This window comes from Nipponia nippon, unplaced genomic scaffold (assembly GCF_047370975.1).
Source record: "Nipponia nippon isolate SJK-2023a ecotype South Korea unplaced genomic scaffold, ASM4737097v1 scaffold_5, whole genome shotgun sequence".
In the NCBI taxonomy this organism is placed as follows: Eukaryota; Metazoa; Chordata; class Aves; order Pelecaniformes; family Threskiornithidae; genus Nipponia; species Nipponia nippon.
Genome location: NW_028262369.1, coordinates 26,976,205 through 26,997,444, shown reverse-complemented (window position 1 = coordinate 26,997,444; position 21,240 = coordinate 26,976,205). Strand labels below are relative to the sequence as shown.

Here is a 21,240-nt window from a genome sequence, read left to right as displayed (position 1 = left end):
TCAATAGGAGCCGAGGAGGAGCCAGGCAGAGACATTAGCCTGTTCTCTTTCTGCTGGGCAGCTGCTGCCCATTACCCAAACTTCAGCAGTATATTCACTGCCTGCCTAAAATAAGTGATGTTCTGTCTTCTGCCATGCTTTTTTGGGGAATCTCGGAGGGCACTGCAGTCTCTAGCACACAGCTAGACAAGACACACCAAGATGAGGAGCATGTCCTGCACCTCCTGCCTTCTGCATGGATTACTTGTGCGTGGGCATCACATTCACAGCAATTCACATCATTCTGCACTCTTAAAGAAATGTTTCCTTTGGGGGCTATTATCTGCTCAGCTTCCTAACTCAAATGACACTTCACTGCCAGCCTGGGACTGCACCAAGTCAGCCATGGCTCCACCGTAAGGCTGAGCACCAAGCCCAACTGTGCTGTGCCACTGCCCAGTCTCCTAAGACAAACTGGGCTGCTGGCTTTGTTGGGAGACCTCCACAGACAGACAAGTTGCAACACCCACTCAGAAAGACAGGGAGATGTGGATTAGTGTGGAAGAAAGCAAGGGCATACCGAAAGCACAAGGTAAGAGCATCCTCACTAGGCAGGCACTCACACTTCTTGTCTGATACAGAAGAGAGATTGACAGTTCTTCCTGAATGTAAGTAATTTAAGAGGCAGGCACTGAGCTCCATGCTACTGGTGCTCCACGATGTCATGGAAAGGGATGCCTGTCTGAGACATTCTGCACTGGGGAAAAACACAAATGTGTCTGAGTAATGCTCCAGATTGGGGCTGGTGCCCTCAATGCCCAGTGGGAAAGGTGAGAGAGGGCTGCCCTAGGGAGAGCAGCACAGCTCTCTGGCCTGGGCTTTCTGTTCTGCTGAGTCTGACAGCCCCAATGCAGACCCAGCTCTTGTGGCTTGTGCATTCTCACTAGACCAGAGCTGGCAGGACGCTGCAGAGAACAACCTGCTGTCATTTCTAAGGGAAGCAGCAACAACATGTAAAACCCAGAAATGACTGAAGTCATCTCTCAGTGATTGCTGCCACTCTGTCTTTTCATCTTCAAAGCACGTTCCCAATGCTAAATTTTTATGATGTTATCATCACCTTACAATTCAAAGATAATTTAGGCAATGAGGCTAAGTAAACTGGTCTGTGCTGTGGAGGACACTAGTATCTGGGGAGAGGGGGAATTCCTGGTTCCTAGTCCCGTGCTCAGTTCATACATCCCTCCAAGAATAAAAGCTGAGCTGCGAAGGGCACAGTTCAAACTTACAGATGATCAGACTAGGCTACTAATTATATTCATATGAAGGGTGATGAGAGAATAAAGGCAAGGAAAGAGGAGCAGAGTGAGAAATAGCATTAGCAGCTACATGTGGTTACACTCAAAGCTGTGAGCACCAGATGGAGGAGAGGGGAAGCAGTTACAACAGGAGCAACACGTAGAAGGCAAGTACTGTACCACATTCTTTCAGAGGCTCGTCAGACCAGTCCCTGCAGTCTCTATGTGAATCGCACACTTTGCCTCCGTCAATGCACTCTCCACTCTTACACTGAAACTTGCTGGGACTTTCACATGCTGACTCTGTCATGTCGGGCAAGAGAGGAAAGCAACTAAGTTAGACGAGGCTCATGACAACAAAAAGCCTGACATAAAGCTTCAAGAGGGTGTCATTAGCAGAAATGGGATGGGATTAAGCAAATGAACATTAAGCCTGAGTATCATGCAAGGAACTTTTCAAGTCATGCAGTCTGCCTGCTCAGCACAATCATCTCTCCCAAGCAACCCCAGTGCCAGAACGGCTTAAAACTCTCTACAGGAATCAGCCTGCCATGGCCCAGAGGAGCAGCACAGGCCTCTTCCCTTTCCAGTCGCCACGCAGCTCTTGCAGGCTTACACCATGGAGCATGAGGAGTGCAGAGCTATCTCTACCTACCTTGGACGCAGCCTGCCTCGTCGCTGTTGTCAGGACAGTCGTGCACCTTGTCACACTGCTTTGCTCCGTGGATACAGGTCCCATCGCCACACTGGAATTCATCCGGCTGGCAGGTCACCAGAGCTTTAAGACAACACATTCCAGCATTAGCCACACAGGACTTGAATCTTTCACGTGGTACCTTTTAGCCATGTACCTCTGACACTGCTGGAGTTTTGCACCCTCTGTCAGCAAATGTCACAGAGCATCAGCTGCTTCCACCAAAGCAAGAGAGGCAGCGGCTGCCTCAGCCACTGTCCTCCTGTTCCCCTCTGCCATCCCAGATCACCCTCTACGTCCTTGGGAAAAGAGCCCCAAAGCCCATATGAGCAGATCTAGTCCAAACAGAATCAGCGCAGGCAGTGAAGCTTCTCAGGTGAGACACAAGAAAGCAAGTAGGCAGCAAAACTATCAGCAGTGGAGCCCTTCTGGGGTCTTCAGTCTATGTAGGAGGCCAGGCTGCTTTCCAACTAGGAGTGTGGAGTGGCACTGGGTAGGCAAAGGCTCCTCAGCTCTCCTTCCTTCAGAAAAAATTATATTTAAGATATATTTCAAAACGTGTTCAGGCTAAGGGCATGGGCAAGAGACATGTATTGGTTCTCCCTGCCAAAGCCAACGTGGTCACACTAGGGATGAAGCTAGCAACCCAGACATGATCATTCAGGTTACTAAATGCCCATGAGCTAACAGACCACTGGAAGGCAGAAGAGCTCCATTGCACTGCGGCTTGGTGTTTCTTGGGGTTACGGGCCAAAAACAGCTCCACAATGTCAGGCCAGGTTTCAAGCCTGAAGCTCATTTGCCCAGGTCAGATTATTACAGACTCAAAACAGATCTGATGAACAGCAAAATTGGGGAAAAAAATAAAACAGACAGCTGCACTGACCATACTAAAAGCAGTTATGTTTCCCTCCCCAAGGTTACACTAAGTGAGAGATCTCCTTAGCTGGGACCAGACAAAGCGTACAGGCATTCACTAGCCAGCAAAAGGCTGCAGCTTGTAGTTCACTGGCAAAACAGGCTCCTCATTCCTGGGACATGTTATGCAGCTTACTTCTGAGGGGACCGTCTTACAGATGTTTTCTTAAAATCCTGTTAAGGCAGCGCACCCTGGAGAGCTCTTGATTCTAGCCTTTCCATCTTGCTGATTGCATCCTGATACCATATGACAGAAAATCACTGCCTCTGAATAGCTAGAGGAGGTCAGCACTGATGTTACTACATAGGAGGTGAGAGCTACGTGGCAGACCTTCCTTGACAATTTGACAAACTGGTTCTAATACAAAAATTACTACTTTTAGATAACCCAGGAAGAGCCACAGACATGAAATGAGCTAGCATCGATACCATAATGTATTAGTTGCACAAAGGCTCAGCACAGTTCTTGCATCCAACAGGATGCAGGATCCAGATTCATGACTGCTTCACTGGACTTAGCTCTAGTGCATCTTCAGCTGGTGAAGGGCACAAGAGACAGAAAGCCACAACTGCAGGGCTGGTTGGGGAAGGAAGAAATCCTGCCTTTAGAAATACACAGTATTCACATGAGAAAAGTTTGGAAATAGCACTGCTCCTTGGAGAGGAAAGCCATATGCACTATATTCATAAAAAGCTGCAAAGCGAGAAAAAATCCCAAGCAATAAGCATAGTTATGGGACCAGCTGTGTCGCCACATTTCAGCTAATAAACCCAGGCACAGAAATGGGAAACCTCAGTGGGACATCTGGGACAGCAGCTCCAAACTAAGCATGTGGGAACTGCTGCTCTAAATGGAGAAAAATGAAGGAGAGAACGAAACAAAGCTGTGGTCTGGGAGAATCACAGACCACAGATCTGGAAGTGGCACTGAGAGCTCCTGCAGGGAGGCAGAGGCACTTCTGCTTGAACCGTTCCTGCCATGTACAACCACCTGCCTGGAGAATCCCTGATGATGGAAAGACAACCTTCCCCCAAGGCAATCCCAACCTCTTCCAAGCTAAACCTTGGCCACTGCAAAGCTTTTCCTACTGTCTAGCCGAAAATTCCCTTGCCACAATTATTTCTTGTCTTCACCCCCAACATGAAAAACAGTTTACTTCACCTTTTTTGTAGCAACTTCTATATGTGGAAAAAGGAAAGGATGGTCCTCCATTTCTGACTATAAGTATTAACCCCCCACAAAAGTGCAACATGTAATCAAAGCCAATGGGGGTCTTGTCTTTCCTGGAGCAGGAACAGGTCTCCAGTTTATCAAGTAAATCTGCATGACAACAGCTACAGATTTGGAAGGCAGACGTTATAAAACCTACTAATTGTCTTCAACTGTAATCTTCAAAGCTCTTCTGAAAAGCAGTTATAGCTAAATGCTAAGAATAGAAAGGTTTCTAATCCTAAAACGAATTAAAATGAAGGAGAATTTTGCAGGAACTGCAAAGAGAATGTTGCACAAGTACCACAAGACTGAGAGAAAAATGACAGCACAGCTCTTAGCTTGGTTGCTACAGGGACTGCCAAACACAGATGTAGGACTGTACAACATCATTGCACAAAGCTTTTGCTTCAAGAAGGCGGCACAGAAGTTTGGAGACCAAGCTTGGTTTCCTGGCTCACTTCTCACTCCAGCAGAGCTGTGGAAGTTCAGACCTTTGAGGAATGGCCCCTAAGCCTCTTAACAGACATCTAAAAAGAGCAGATACAGTAACAACTCTTATTGATCACAAAGATATTAAAATGCATATACAGCATTTCTATTTTCGGTGTGTTTTTCAGTAGGAGAAGAGAGAATGCTATGTTTATACTTGGCCTGGAGAGTGTAAGTTTGAGGGAAGAGGGCCATGAACTTTGTTATCCTGAAGCTGGGACACAAACCCATCTCAGTACCACTGGCAGAGCTGACAGCAGGTTGCCATCAGGGCCATTCCCAAAAGCAGAGCAATATCCCAAGAAGAGGGAAAAGCTGTGCTATTTATTTGTACACGATGTTCAGAAAATTGCTGTGCTATTGGAGGGTTTAAATCAGTGAAATCTCAGCAGTTTTATAGCCATCTCCACTGCTCTGCAAATCAAATATGAAACAATTTACCAAAGCCCTGCTAAAGTAACAGGCACACTCAGACACACTTCCCATTTGCAAATACTGGGCACAAAGCTGTATTGCTCAAATTCAGCAGATATATTCCAGATTCCAAGTGTGAGCCTGTGTTTCTTCTGTCTTCTGCTCCCCCCCCCAAATGAACTTAATCTCAAGAAAACCCCAGCATTTGCAAAATGCATCAATCCCATTTTATAGATGGGGAGACAGAGGCACAAAAGTGTGAGGTCAGGCCCCAAGGGATCTGCTTTCTAGCTGTCAGTTATAAGCATTATTTATTCTTCCTCCTGGATGCCCTAATGTAAGTTGCAAAGGACATTTTAAAATCTAACCATACCAGATTTGGAGACTAATAAATCTAACCTAATGTTCATTTTATAAATATATATACATATTTGAATATATATGCTAGGGAAAAAAAACTAACCACTCAATGTTCTCACAGGCTTTCCTGAAATGACTCATTCCCTCCTATTTATTTGCTGTCTCGCTGCCAAAACCTGTTCACCAATTGTCACACTTCATTTCTGCTCTACTCGTTTATCACCCCAAAATGATTATAACAAATGACTGGTGATGGCCTCATGACTTTTTTTTTTTAAAGCATTAGCTCCCATCCCTCTATTTTATACAATGCAAACCCCATACGATTTCCATTTGCAAGAGAAGACGTAGTGCTGGTATCTGCAGTTTTAATCAAGTCAAACCTAGTGGTACTTGTGCCATCCCTGTTGCTAAGGGGATGGAGCAGTGTCACGCATCTGTAACTCCCTGTGTGCCACATGATACTGATCTCAAAAAGAGAATTTCTGGAGAGGAAAAAAAAAAAAAATAAAGGTCAATCCCTAAACTCTTCAGTCCAACAGACGAACAGTCACGCTGTGTTTCCAGAGCTCTCAAATGTCACTTTCTTACTGCAGGCACGTGTACCCAAGCAACAGCTGCATTTAGGATAGGGGAAGCAACATTAGTTTTGACTCTGACCCAGTTGACCCATCAGCTACGCAAGCACTCAGTGCTGCAAGTCCTCTCCTGGCTACTACCTCAGAGATTCCCCTCCCCGTGGTGTAAACAGCAGCAGGCTTATGCACCTCTGTGGGACTGGGGTGACTCCTAGTTTCTATGGGTGTAAAGGGCAGAACCAGGCAGTCTGTACAGAGGAGCACTGCAGCAGCTAAAACATGGGGCTTTGAATCCCACTGTTTCCTGGCCCACAGGACTGAAAGCAGCAGAAGCAGCTCACATGCTCGTTTCTCCTGGGTAGATAAGCTGCACATTGTGCTGTACTGAGACTTACTGGAAAAAAACCTTGAGTGCTAAATCTCCGCTAGTGAGAGATATAGTAATCTCAAGTAACTTCTGCCACATTTCCTCCTTCCTCCACTGGTTGTCAGCACCATGCTATGCTGCAGCAGTGTCCAGCTGTGTACTCTGCCCTAGGGAGGCTGCCCTTGGTGTATCTGGAGGTGCTACTTGGTGAAGCTGCTCTGTAGCTGAGAGATGCTGTCAGAGCTGTGCTCCTTTTGGGCCTCACATCTCAGCAGTTTAAGCTCAGCTGGATATTGCTGGTGTCTGTCATATCAAGGGAAGAAGCTGGGAAACAGAGTGCTCCCTCTGCCTCAGCAAGGTACATGGGCACAGTCCCACTCCTCTCACCCAGCAGAGAGCATCAAAGTAAACAGGGCCTGTAAAAGACTTAAAAAAATTCCTTTCAAGCTAAACGACAGAGATTGAAATTTTAGAGACATTTCATCAGAAAGTGCCATCTGTAAGCTGCTACCCTCTTTCACCACTTGGAAATAGAAGGGAGCTCACCTTTACCTCTCCCGAGTTGTCTAAACTCAGCCATCCTGCCAGGCTGCTGTCACTGCAGGGAATGCAGTGACAGAGTGGGACAGAGATCAGTTCTGCTGGGAGTCCCCTGTGCCAGATACCAGTTCTTCACCTGTGTTTGCAATGTGGACCTAGCCACTGCCTCCTGATTCGGAGGGGATACGAGTACAGGATTGTCTGCAGGAGATCCCAGAATTAAAACAGGCACCAAACAATACAGACTGCCCCAGCTAGCAGTGCACATCTCCACTGGACATGCTCCTGCTTGGCTGGCTTACAGTCACTTCATGCTGAAATGGATGCCAGGAAGCAACTTTGTCTCTTGACTCCACTGTCCCTGTGACGCTTCAGACCCCGGAAGTACTGCCTGAGTACCCACTGCCCAAGAGCTCTGTCAGCTCCTGTATCCCCTCTTCTTGGAGATGAAGGAAAAGACATCCTACCTAATTCATCCCTACTTGGAAGGGGGTTGACAGCAATGATATCCTTGTACCCAGCAGTCAAAGCTGCTCTCTTCCTATCAAAACATATTTGGCTTCTCCTACTCTGCTCTCATCTCTCTTTTAAAAGAGTCCTTGGCTCCTTGAAAGGCACAGCAGCTCCAGGATTACCTGTGGCTCATTCCCCTGCTCTCCTGCAGCGTAAACAGTGGTGTCCAGGACTTAGTACATCCTCCTCCTCTTGCTAAAGAAGCCACTGAATTTACACCTGCCTCTCTCTGCGTGGCAGAGAGTCTGATCCCCCACTCCTTGAAGGGCTCTCCCACACAGCTGCTCTGAGCTCACCAGCCTGGACTCAGTGTTTTCGTGGGTATGAAAAGATGGTGCTGGCAAAAGTGGTAAATTTTCTTAGGTACCTTTGCAAAAATGTCTGGTTTCTGCAGCTGGTTGCTGCCTTCCTCCCCAGAGGTGGCTGAATGTCAGAGCTGCTAAATATATACAGCTATGTAAATATTTTATTTCAATCTTGTGATGATGAATATTTTAGCAAAACATTTTGCTCTTATTTTCTTGTGTCTCTCTCCCGCCCTCCTCAGGTAAGTGACCAGCTTGAACAGTTTAGTGGCTAAAAATAGACGAAACATTCAAAATACCACGCACACCAACACCACCATGTTAAATGCATAAAGCCAGCTGAAAAGAAATCCATTATTTATTAGCTCTGTGCCTTTATCAAGCCAAGCTCAAAGTGCATTTCAAACTGGATTCTTCAGAGGTGCTGCTCTTGACTGCCTTGTTCAGTATACTCTAACTTCAGAGGCAGAAAATTAATTGTTTTTTTTCTGCTGATCATATATTCCCTTTAGCATTGTGGCTTCTAACCTCCAGGCTGTGACCCCACCATGCAGCCTGAGGCTTTGAACATTTTTCCCATTTTCCATTCCTTGTCTTTCTAGTGAAACAGATACCTTCTGAGGCACGGTACCATCCAACAGCTCTGGCACCTCCTCTCTGAATCCTGAAGGAAAAAGCATAAAAGGAGTCTGGAATATACCTGATCCTGCTGGGTTGGGCACCCAGCCACACCATCTGGGAGACAAACGCTCCTTGTCAGGCACACAGCTGCTGCACAGACATCAAAGACTTGCCTTACAACACAGCCCACAGCAGCCTTGCGGCCCCTCTCCCCCACAAAGGAGTGCCCTCTGCCCTGCCCTACCCCTGCAGGCACTCACGGCAATCCTGCTCATCAGACTTGTCCTTGCAGTCTTCGTCCCCATCGCACTTCCAGTTCAGGTGGATGCATTCACCATTGCCGCACTGGAACTCATGAGCCGCGCAGGTGTTGAGGGCCTTGGCATCATAGCCACACTTCTCTATGGACTCGTCCGACTGATCCTCACAGTCCAGCTGGTTATCGCAGACCCACAGCTCTGGGATGCACACGCTGTTGTTGCACTGGAACTCATTGGGGTTGCAGGTCAGAGGGGAGCATTTTCTTTCATCACTGCCATCCCCGCAGTTATTGTCACCATCGCACACGAAGATGATGGAGATGCACGACTTGTTACTGCACTGGAACTCATTGGGAGAACAGGCTTGGGAATAAAAACAAACAGTGAGCTATGAGGTCTCCAACCTACCCCTCATCACTGTGCCAGCTTTAGCACATTAGGAATATCTGAGACAGGGGTGGGCAAGGGCACAAAAGCACCACCTTGGCTGTCCTAACCCAAAACATTTTTCCCAATGGTAAACTACGTGGCAAAGATCAGGTGAAGACACAGTGGTCATCTCCCCAGCTGTGCCATAGGATGCATCCTCTATGGGCCATGGGCAGCCCTGTAGAAGAAGGGGCAGCTGGGCTGTGAGAACTGCAGGTAGGAAAAGTGGGGGGCCAGCTGCAGCGCTGCCCTGGTGTTGAGGCAAGAGCAGCCAGGCAAGCCCCGGTGTATGGGGTGACAGCACGGAAAGAGCAGGGAGGTTGCGGGGTGGGCCGGAGGTGTGCTGGCATGCGCTGGTGGACTCGCACAGCGCTTCACTTTGCTCTGTGCTGACATTACCAGCTTCCTGACTTTCGCAAGCACAGAATCAGGTTTCAGGATTTCACAGTGTGCCTGGTTTTGGACATATTAAGTGGGATGTGTAGGGTAAATATTTAGTGAGTCGAGCATCAATTTAGCTGCAATCTGCCAGTAAGGCCCTTTACAACACACTGAATGCCTTCCCTGGAAATCACAACTCAACATTAACATACAAATGAGGCATTTGTCAGATAGGAAGCTGAGTGGAGTACTCTCCTCTGCAAGCCTAATGGACAGCTGAACCAGAGAAGCCTGCTCAAATTAAACTTTCAGGTACTCCAGCAATGTGCAGTTCACAGTCACTTTGTTTCATCAAGGTGTGGGGGAACCAAAACCCTGGAAGAAATTCTCCATAAGTGCTTTTATGTAGTTACTTAAAAAAGAATTCTGCTTCTGCAGTTTCAGTCATCTACAGGAAAGTTACGGCTTTGATAAATTACAAGTACAATAAATGTATACAAATAAATTACAATAAACTTTTTTTTTTTACATTGCACTTGGGAGTCTTTTTGTCTTCAGAAGCAGAACTATTTACTGTCATATCTGCAGAGCCCCTGTGATAAACCACACAGTTCAGATGGTACTGATCACTGCAATGGCAAGTGCTTCTGGAAGGCAGCAGAATCTCTGTAAAAGAGTTGTCATATTCCAGCTTTCAGCCAGCAACAAGAACCCGGTGGTATTCTACTGAAATATTATGTTTGTTTTATACCTGGGAATGAAACTCTATTTACCTAGCAATTAAGAACATATTCACTTGTACAGGGATACTTATTTATATTCTAGCTTGCAAACTTGCTGGGCTCTGACTGTTAACCTAAGCAGGCTCTAGATTTACATCAGAGCATGACAATATATATACTTCTCCCCTCCTGCCCTGTGCTCTGACCCATTTAGTCCCAGGTTTTCCAGATGTTACTGTGTCTACCAGAGTAGCAATCTGCCTAATTAGAAGAAAAAGAGGTTTGTCTTCCTTAGTGCAATACTACCATGCACTGGCTACAACACAAGCTCCCTCCAACAGGGATAAATGTTAAAGAGAATCTCAGCTGCACACTGCTGTGTGCCCAACTTGACATCAATAATTAAATGCAATAGAGCGTGGTCATCAAAGGAGCACCTAGTGTTATACACCAAAGTATCATCTGGTCCAGGCAGGTTGTTCAGGCTCCTTCTGTACTTGGTAAAATATTTTGGATATAGACAGATGCCCTCAACAGGAAAATCCTGCCACCTACCTTGGAATAACAACTGTCCCTTGGAGGGGCTAATATTTCTCCTCTCCAAACAGAGGGAACTGAGATCAGACAAGTAATATTAGATGAATTAGGACCTGAAATATGTGCACAGTCTGATGCAGAAGCATCTAAAAAACCTCCCTCTTTCGCATGGCAGAATTGAGACCGTTAAAATGCTCCATTTTTCACCCACATTCTGCTCTTTCTCTTCATTGAGCATACTCTTCTATCCTTATCCCATAACTAGAAATAAAATAATCTATTAACCCTACCGATCAGTATGCTGCTGTGTAACAACACTCTCTTCAGATGATACATAATATGGAACTGCCAAGTGGAAATTTAAGGTAACAGTTATAATCTTACCAATCTATTTGAAAAAGGAAGTGAGAAACAGGAATATTTCTAGGGCTATGTACAGTTTCTGCAACAGATCAATGCTGAGAAGAAAAAATTGCTTTTCTAGCATTATTTTGATGAATCTCAGAAACAGATCAGTGAGCAAAATTTTTCATAGTCCTTTGATCCCTAATTTTTGGGCAAGGCTGTAATGATTTGCACACTCCAAATGTGCATTAATTTCCTTTCCCCCAACTGTCATGAGCCCATCTTCTTTCCCTCATTGTTTTCCTGGTCCCACCTCCACCCCTCCTTCTGGCTGTACGCACTTCCCTTCAGAAATTTGCTGCATTGGCAAATTAGAGACTGATAAACATATGTGTGGGATACAGACAATGGAAGTTTGCACAAAAGCTCCTCCTCTGCACCTACAAATCCCATTACAGATATAAAATTACTGATAATCGCAGCCAGAAAATAGAAGCAGTTCAGCTTTTGTAACATCTCATGAGGACTTTCTCACTGAAGCTTGTGAATTACTAGCTGGAAAAATTGCATGGTCATGATTATTTTATTTCTTTTTAAAAATTAAATTTAGTGTGAAGACAGCACTAGAGACTACAAGTTCTCCCTCCACTGAACAAGCACAGCAGCGTGGCTGGTGCTAACTCCCCCTTCCCACCACCGCAGTTCTTCAGTGGGGATCAATCTCTGCAACTCACTCACGCAGCTAAAGCCAGGGGCAGCGGCACCAGCACTGACAGGGCATCACCTGCACTGGGACAAGGCCTAGGAGGCAGAAGAGCAGCTCTTTGTGCTCAGCTCTTCCTGTCTACAATTACAGTAGCCATACGCTGCTGGGACAACCAGTAAGACTGATGGGCTGCTACCCCTGCACCACAACAAGAAGGCCGCTGGACAGCCACCAGAGCTGCCACAGGGGCCACTGCAGTGCATGCACTAGCAGCCAGCGGCAGTGCCAAACGGGAGCACATGGTCCCTTACTACAGAAGGCTGCTCTAGGCACCTCCTGGTGAACTCAAGAAATAAAAATGCCTTTTTCTTCATTTACAGATCTAATGACCATCTTCAGGTTAGCTCAAATAGGACAGTTCCTTCTGTGTCACACATGCCTCCAGCAGAGATCTCCATCTCCCTGTGCAGCTGGCTCTCCTGCTGGCCATGGGAAGGCAGACAACGTCCCAATTCCTCTCACCCTTCCGTTATCCTCTCTGACAGCTAAAATCCGCAGGGCATGCCAGGATAAAGCAAAGTCTGCAGCTTCCAGCCACTCGGGGACTTGCTCTGGCACAAACAGGCAACAGAGGAGAAAAGCTGCTTATAATCCCTCTGTACCTAGGCAAGAGCCAGCATGCTCATGCTCTTTGGGGTCCCTGCTGCATGGTTTGGTGCTGGTTTGAAGAACCCAATAAAAAGCAGCACTACAAATTATCTTAATAGCACCTGGAGAGATGAGGATGGGGAAGTAAAGTCCCAGGGACAGTTTACTTCACACCTCCTTTCATAAATCTGTCAGGGTACCTAGGTAGTCCCATCACTACAGCATTTCACTGCCTCCAGAGCATTTAAATAGAAAATGTGCAGATAGTAATTAAATGATCACTGGAGTATTTTTTCCTTGACTTGAGCAATTTGCTTGCATTCTCTGATTTTGCTACCTGTCCTATTATAAGCTTATTCATGCAAAGCGAAGGAAACAAATATTAACTTGCTTTCCTTAGTGCCAAAGAAATTAATAAATGTCGTACTCTAAGATGCAAAATCTACTTCAAATATGGAGTCATCCCAGTACAAATCTTGGAAATGTTTCTTAAGAAGAAGTGTTTAACCAACAGGCTTCAAAGCAGTAAACAAGCATAATTACAAAAAAAGTTTTGTAGAGTACTGTAATCCGTTAAGGTTCTTCACAGTTTTAGGAAGTAAAACATCACATCTAAATGATAGCGTACATGTGCTTTGGCCTATAGACAATATATACCAGAGGTGTTCTGCATTAATTTCTGCCTTGTACTATATACCAACAGACAGAGCACAACTGTCACAGTTTTTGCCTCACAGCCTCCAGCTGCAGTCTTGTCACATCTCTTGAGGAGAGTGGAGCAGAAGCAGTCTTTGGATAGAGGAAGTTAAAAAACAGAAAAGAAGAGATTGTAGTTGTGGAGTTAGTGTTTCAATACTGTCTGGTTCTCTTTTGCCTGGAGCCAGGATTTAACCAGAGGCTTTAGTGAGTGGTCCGGAGCGGCATGAACAATCTTAGCTCAGGTGCTGTACCAAAAAATTAAGATAATTCTACCACATGCTTTTTAAGTGCTTATAGAGAAAAGGAGAATGCTCTAAAGATACAGGGCACTCTTTGAGAACTGTAATTTCAAAAAATATATATTTGTACGTAACAACATTTCTACAATGGACATCTCTACCAAGCATGAATCCTCAAATCTGGATAAAACTCAAAATAAGAAATAAACAGGATATCCATCATTAATAGGAGCTTGGAACTACGTACAATGGACTGTAACTGCTGCCTCTGCTAATCTTTAATTAAAGATTTTCTAGCTTTTCAGTAAAAGTCAGATAATTAATTCATCTCTCTCCTCCCAAAAAGTCAGTTTCACTTGAAATTACATGAATGGCTTAAAGAAAGATAATTATTTGGTAAAATTTGTGGTAAAGTGGATAACAGCAATTACAGATGCTGAAGACAAGAAAATAAGATGAATTATTACACTGCATTTTTCTGACACCCTCCCCAAAGCAGCTTGAATAAAGCGTGGCTCAAAATTTCTTGTTTGCTTAAATCTGATAATGGATCTTCTAAAGAAGGCAAAGGATGATTTATGCACACTAACATTTGCACTGGGGAGGGAGAGTTCTGCTGTTGATTCATCACTGCTTCAACACTGGCAGGAGAGGCTGGTGGACTTCAGAAACTCTCCTAAGCTGTGAGGTTTAGGATCTGAGCTCCACGTGGCTGAAGGAATGGAATGCCTGAGCTCCACCTGCCCAGGTATTCTGCACAGAGTGCAAACCCAGCTACCACACGCAGCCCACATAAATTCACCTCTGAGCTGGACCACGGATAAGGAGGTCACAGAGTCCAGACAGGCTAAATTAAGCTGGAACTCCCAGGCCAGCTACCGATGCTGTCATCATGTTAGTTTTATTTCATTAGTATTTATTTTCAAGCTTAATTGTATCTAAATTATTTGTTTTGTCCACAGACAATTGGTGTGCTTACCAAATATCTGAATATTTCATACAGATCTTCAGTCAAATGCCAGTCTTTAAAGCAGAGATTCATGCCTAGAAGGACAAGTTTCCCACGGAAAGCTGCCCTCCAGGAAGGACAGCAAAAGAGATGGAGGTAAATGAAGATGACCTTGAAGTGCATTGCTCTGAAAAAATGACAGGCCTCCCATGGAGGGAATAATGCAGCTGAATTGCAGTCTCACTACTAACAGTGGTTGTTGCTATGGTGATTGATACCGAAAAGCCCATATAGATGAAGACTGCAGAAGGAATAGTAATTCCTGATATTGTTCAAATCACTAATGTAGCTAAGGAGCCACCTCACACACTCTAGCAAATTAATATTTGCATGCACTCACTGCCTTTGCCACACTGCTCCCCTCAAACACAAATGAGTTCTTTTTCTATTCTCTGCAGCAGTATTTGCGTAGTATTGGTTAATTATAATGGAGCAACCAGATGCCAAAGCTCCTGCTGATAAATAATAGTTGGTTCAAAAATGTATCTACCAATTTAGAATATATTTCCTAAGAATCATATATTCAAAGTGGTTTAATTTTCTGAAAATAAAATTCATTATGACCCCACAATTTACGGAGAAAAGCAGCTTATGTACACAAGGTATGCACACTCTGAATTTCTTCCCTGTCTTTAATCTTACTTATGTGCAATAATGTTGCTAACTCATACTTGCAGTCTCCTCAATTTTACTTCATACCAGGAAAGTGTTAAGAAGTTTATCACAGGTTCTTCTGGTTAAATGACTGAAAATGACCTCAAAATAAGAACAAGTGAGTCCAGTGTAGAGGGTTTAGTGGTAAAATAAAGCAGCTTGGGAGAAAAAAAAAAAGATGGTCAGAACGCCTAAGGTTGATACTGTGCTGCTTTAATAAAGACATTATTGTTACTCTTTTATATTCTGATTGGAATATAATCAGCTGAATCAGATTGGAGATGTTTGATACTAGCCAAAACTTAAATGGAAAAAAAATCTGCTGGGATGTGCTTAGTGGGTTTCTTTTCTGACTTTGAAAATTGGAAGCTGTGCAGGGCAAGCTCACTCCTATTCCATCAGATATGACTTGCTTATTAAAACGGCAATTTTACAAATTACACCAATTTGGCAAATCCCTCAGAAACATCTGATAATAACTGTGAAACTAACAGCTGCTCTAATATTATCACACAAAATTCTGTATTTCTGAGGAATATATAAATATTCTTCCAGCAACCAGAACAGAGCATTACTGAACAGGGCCTTGATCCTGTGACAGTACACACAAAAACCACATTACTGCATACGTAGACCTCTTGGATTCAGCAGGAATCTCTGTGGTTATGAGGATTGCCTGCACAGAACTTTCTGCATGACCAGGAGTTAATTTAGCCATTGCAGAGTTTAAATCACAGACACTTCGCCAGGAAAAGCCTACTCCATAGATCTCAACTTCCAGCCATTGGGCAGACTTCCACTCTGTGCTCATCTGCTAATACGCAGACACAAACCGCCTTACTATACCTGTCTGTTTTCTCCGTGGCTTTCTGGTTTCTTATGTCCGGCTCAGGAGAGAGACTTCATCAGAATCTTAAAAGCTACACTTCAGTCACATTGGCAAATGACGGCACAATTTGTTTTATTCTCAGAAAATGGGCAAGCTCTGTTTGCTTTCTGACTGGGAAAGGCAAGGAATTCAAACCCATGTCTGTTGGTCCACAGCTATGTTGCTGGCCTGCCGCTTCCTCCTTACCCACACATTCCCAAGCACAGGAATGGCACCAGTTTAACCAGTTAGAAAACTGAACCCGTTCCACCAGAATCAATCAAGTCTCTTACACTGCCATAACTAAGAAGGGAATACCGGAGGTTTGTAATGACCTACAATACTTATCTTTATTGAATGCAGACAAGGAACAAGGGAGCAGCAATTGACACCACAAAGCTACATGCACTGCTAATGCCTATGCAGCTACTCTCATGTCATGAAAACTGTGCACACCTCGAAAGCAGTTGAAGAGAAAGAAAAAAATCTGAATTCTTAGGTAGAATTCTTCATTGATGGAATTGCCACACAGGCCTAACTGGGGAAAATAGAGCAAAGGAAAGCCACATTGGCCACCCTCAGGATACATTTCTGAACCAATGCGCCAAACAGGCAAGGCAGACAGAAAAGCCTGGATTCATCCTGATAATCTGGTAGCTACAGCAATGGAGGGTGCATGAGTTTTAACTCAGCTGAGTAACGAGGGACAAAGCAGTGCTAACACTGCAAGCGATGAGGTCACTGCGCCATAAAATCTCCACTTCCACTAATTTACTTTGCTTGATGGGAATTCTCTGTAAGAGGAGATATTTCTTCTTATTGCAGTTTGGTTCACTATTAGACTTAAATATTCATTGCATTTAGAACATGGCACTATTAACTCTTCTGGAGCACAGACAAAACATGGAAACGCTGAGAGTTGTCACATCTCACCCCCCAAGTTTACTCAACTGTCTCTCACACTTCTCTAGGAACAGCTATCCAAAGTGAGATACTTTTGAAATATAACAGTTTGCAAGGCAACTGATGTGAAGGGAAGAGTACCTTAAAAAAGAAGCATCAAGGATACAACGAGACAATTGGCAGAATTCAGTGTAGCCAGATTCAAGGTTATGAATATAAGCACATATTATATTGACCAAGTCTATAAAGACAAGACCACTGTGGTGGTTTTGGGAGGGGGAGAGATTGACAGACTTTTCAGGAAACAACCAGCCCCTAATTATTTTCAGTTATGTGGTATTAGGGGGCACAGCTATTACTTGATGTAAACAATGTACCCACATAATGAATCCACAATTCCACGAAAGAACGGTAATCATTTTTAGAAAAAAATGTCTTAGATTTTCTACTCAAATGGAAAATTTAAGCACTGAGTGATGCTCACCGCAATTAAAAGTGTAAGGGTCATGTGCTAACTACATTCACTTTAATAGTAGTGAGATTTCTATGGCATTAGGATTTGCCTTTCAGTTTCTACGGCTTTGAAATAGAAGGCAGTGCTTTCCTGGATTTGAGCTGAGAAGAAGAATCAGTCGTGTAACATGAGTAATTCTTTTAAACTTCTTGGAAAAAAGTGTACTGAAGTGTATTTTATTGTGAGCTAAGCCTTCCCAGTCATATTTTATCAAATAAACAAATTTCTTTGCAAAATATAAGCAAAGTTAATCCAAACATTATATCCTCCTCTGTATGAAAATAGTGTATTTCAGCCACTAAGAAAACTTTCAGATGTTGTTTTATCCATTAACATGACTCATAAAACAGCTTTTTTTTTGGTTTTGCATCAAACATTACATGGTCCTCTCCTGCGTAGGACTGTACTGAGTTCAAGCTAACTGATTTTGATTCAGTCTTCAGATCATATGCTCAGGAAGCATAACTGTTAAGAACTCGTTAATTAGCATAACGCCTATGTACCCGTGGCCACCGAAGGATGGAACTCCTACCCACATATCTGCCATCATAACATGATCGTTGGCACTGACAGCTAAAGAAGATTTCCCTTAATAAAACTAAAGAGATTCTTGCTTTTTGAATAAACAAGCTCAGAATTATAGCTCCATTCTTATGAAGAAGGCACTTCAGGGACATGAAATACAATCATATTTAGCAATAAGAGATGCTATTTCTTGGCTATTTCAACTCCAAGAGCTCTAACTGTTGAAAGACAGACTGCCCAGAAGATAAACATAACTACAGGCCAACTTTTGCTCCTCTGACAGTATGACATGTGAGACTGGAAAGAAGAATCAGAGCCAACTTCTCCAGCTAAAGTACCGAAAGAGCAGCAGTACAAAGCTTTTTTGTGCGCGCACAGGTAACATGCTGTCCAGCAGCATTAGCCTTTTGTTTTAATTATCCACAAATCTTTGTATAAAACCACTTCTTTCATACCACTCTTCCACAGCTCCGTGAAAAATTATCATTTGGGGTGTGTAGGATTGGTGTGTCTGTGTGCACGTGAGCACGTGCCTGCAGTGTGTTCTTAGCATCTAGTCTTTTTTCCTAGCATACCTTCAGGGAAAAAACGTAAAAGTACCAAATTCTAAATTGTCTTGTTTTCATGCTGTGTTTTCATCTATTATGCTTTAAAGAATAAATTATTCATGGAACATACTGATACGGACAATTTATCTGTAACCGAGGGATCAGCACAGAGCAAGTGTGCAGAGGCCACCACCAAAGCCTGCTATCGTGAGCAAGTCACCACTCAGTACTGGGAAACTCCATTTGCAGAACATTACACGTGTATGTTCTTTTTTTAAACCTAAGCTATAGAGACAGCAGTAGGGAAAACAAAGCCATTTTGCCCTAACCTTCTGCAGGTAGAGCCCTGGCACAGCTTAGGCCACAGCTTTAGGGTTTAATTCTTGACTCACGCAATGACTATCCTACCTCTAACCTGAGTTCATGCAGTATTTTACATTTAATTACAACAAGCATCCAATATATTAAAAATACAACTACCTTCATTTTTCCTGGAAGAGTGCAATTAAAGATAACTACCAATCTCATTTTTCTTGCTGTTTTGTTCTGAAGGAACTCAGGACAAATATGATTACAGGCTGAGATTTTTCCTAAATAACTATGGGGATTTTTCTGCAATTACTACTGCTTTCGAAGGAGCTCTAATACTTTAAGCAGTGATAAAGTGGCAGCTGTACATGTTTAATTTCTGAGAGCCAGGGCATAATGCACAAGCATTAATCCCTCCAGCTGTCCAGTAATTAAACATCATGTAAAGCCCAGAGGATATCATTGCTGTGCTACCTTATCTTATTTATGAAGGACTTTCATTTGTTAAATCTATAGTAATTTTCTTTCCATTCTTGGAAATGATTGTAGATTCCTCCACCATGGCAAGTGTACTCAAGTTACAGCTATCTTCTATAAAATTACAGGAATTTCAGGCTAGCCATGTCTCTTTTCATTACATGCTGAAATAATCATGAATAGTGATAACAGATAAATATTTCCTCTACGGGCAGGCACGAATGCAATACTATGGGCTTTAACCCCATTAAAATTGGTGGGTTTCTCAAGGAGAATATATGGCAAAATCTGATCCTTTGGGTTTGATTTCCCTCTGAGCTGACTGAGGAACAGTACATCACTGTGCACCTAGCCTGTTAATGAAGGTAAGGAACAGAATTCGTAACTTTGACGAAAGCACCTATTAATCAGGCTGCACAGGAAGATAAAATTAGTGCTACATTATCACCAAGTAAAAAGCTCTCAGTAGGATTTGTGGAGATTTGGAATGAACAGAATCAGTATGGTCAAATCCCCACAGGTAGCACTGGAAGTGTGACTCAGATGCAAAACAGAAGTACCTTTTACTGCGTGAAGAAGAAAATGATGCTGAGACAACATGATGCTCCTTATTGCTACAGGACAATGATAAAAGGTGATAAAACAATTTAACTGTCAACAGAAAGGTCACTTCATGTGAGTGCAGGTGCAGTGTGGAGGAAGGTGGCTTAAATCAGCTTTGTAACTTCCCCACTTCAGCTGGCTCATCACCAGGTGGATCTGCTGAAGGGATCAGACCAGCTTTAGTCTGCTTTAAATTCTGCCTTCTGCCAATGGTTCTCAGGTGTTGTGAGGGTTACTGAGCAGGGCATTGGAAAGAGTTGACTCTGAAAGCTTTCTGCACTTGGACCTTCCAAGAAAAGGATCCCTCACTTGTAGGCACTGCTGCTTTTTATGGAGAACCACACATGTGCCTGGAGCTTTGCCAGGAAAAAGTGAAAAGCTCCTGCCCAGATGATCTTGTAAGTGATATATATAGCATGGAAATGTGAAGGCTGTGAGCCACCACAGCAAGAACCTGCAGCTTACAGCTGAGCAAGACTGTGCTAACTGTTCTTTCCCTTATTAATTTAAAAAACTTTACCCAATTTGTTCACTTTCAATCCGGCATATTGTATCATAGGGCTGAAAACCTAGAACTAGTTCTGAGATATATGGTCAGCAATAAAAAGCTGGAAGACCAGGGTCCAAAAGAAGATGCTCTCGGTAATAAGGCTGTCACCTTCATAAGACTCCTGCAGGAATTACTGGCTCTCACTCTTGGACAACTTTATGAAATCAGTATAATTATGTCTGTTACCTGCACAAATTCCCACGTATCGCTGTCTCTGTACTATAGTTAAGCAGAATAAATCATGGTATGGGAAAAATAGCTTATTATGCTATCACTATATCAATGAATACATCATTTCACTGTATCTGACTATTGGGAAAATTGTACACTTCCAACTCCTCATCTGCAAGACATAATTTCCATACTGGGTGCAAGAAGTGGTCCAGGTGAGAACCAGTAACACAATCAGAAGAGATGGGGCCAGAGGCCTTGCTTTCTCTGCTGACCATCCCAGAGTCCTGTCAGGAGGAAGAAGTGATGTGTGCATTAAAGGGGTGCAATGCCCATTTCAGCTGTTACAGGATGGTAGGTCTTCTGTTCTAAAGCCATGGTGAAATGCTCTGTGCATTCCTGAGAGGCTGACAAAACACTAGTTAGTGTCTTTCTTAGCAGAGATTTAACGAGTTCTGCAGTAGTTAGTAAAGTCCAGACTGATCCTGAGTTGTGATGCTTCTTACAGTCTCGCATAATATTTAATTTCTCTTTTTAGTCTCAGTAAATGCATTCCTAAGCTTGTCCAATCAATTGTGACAAAGGTTAGGTACACTGGGAGCAGAAAACCTCAAGCAGGGAAACAAGAGAAAGGAAGCCAGCACCTCCAAGCCAGCAAATTCAAGACTGCTCTTACATTATTAACTGTTGATGTCTATTTTAGAGGACTAAACCTGACCTATGACTACAACACACTTAGTATTGTAAAGACACAAATTACTTCTGCTCCAAAGAACTGAAAAATAAGTGCTCCAAAGAACCAAAAAATAAGTTTATTTTCTTTTGATATGCTCTTTTATTTTAAAAAGGCAGAT

At 43.5% G+C, this 21,240-nt stretch overlaps 1 protein-coding gene across 3 annotated transcripts in view; it reads right to left on the bottom strand.

Moving 5' to 3' along the window:
- The window catches only part of LRP8 (LDL receptor related protein 8), a 192,731-nt gene that overhangs the window by 17,525 nt on the left and 153,966 nt on the right, over positions 1-21,240 (bottom strand). For 2 of the 3 annotated variants that reach the window (XM_087730523.1, XM_087730525.1), the window contains 3 exons: positions 8,550-8,912; positions 1,933-2,055; positions 1,458-1,580 (listed from right to left, as the gene is read on the bottom strand). In XM_087730523.1, coding sequence (XP_087586649.1) covers positions 1,458-1,580; positions 1,933-2,055; positions 8,550-8,912 — 609 coding nt within the window. The remainder of the gene's footprint in view (positions 1-1,457; positions 1,581-1,932; positions 2,056-8,549; positions 8,913-21,240) is intronic. The other variant, XM_087730524.1, reaches the window with a different exon arrangement.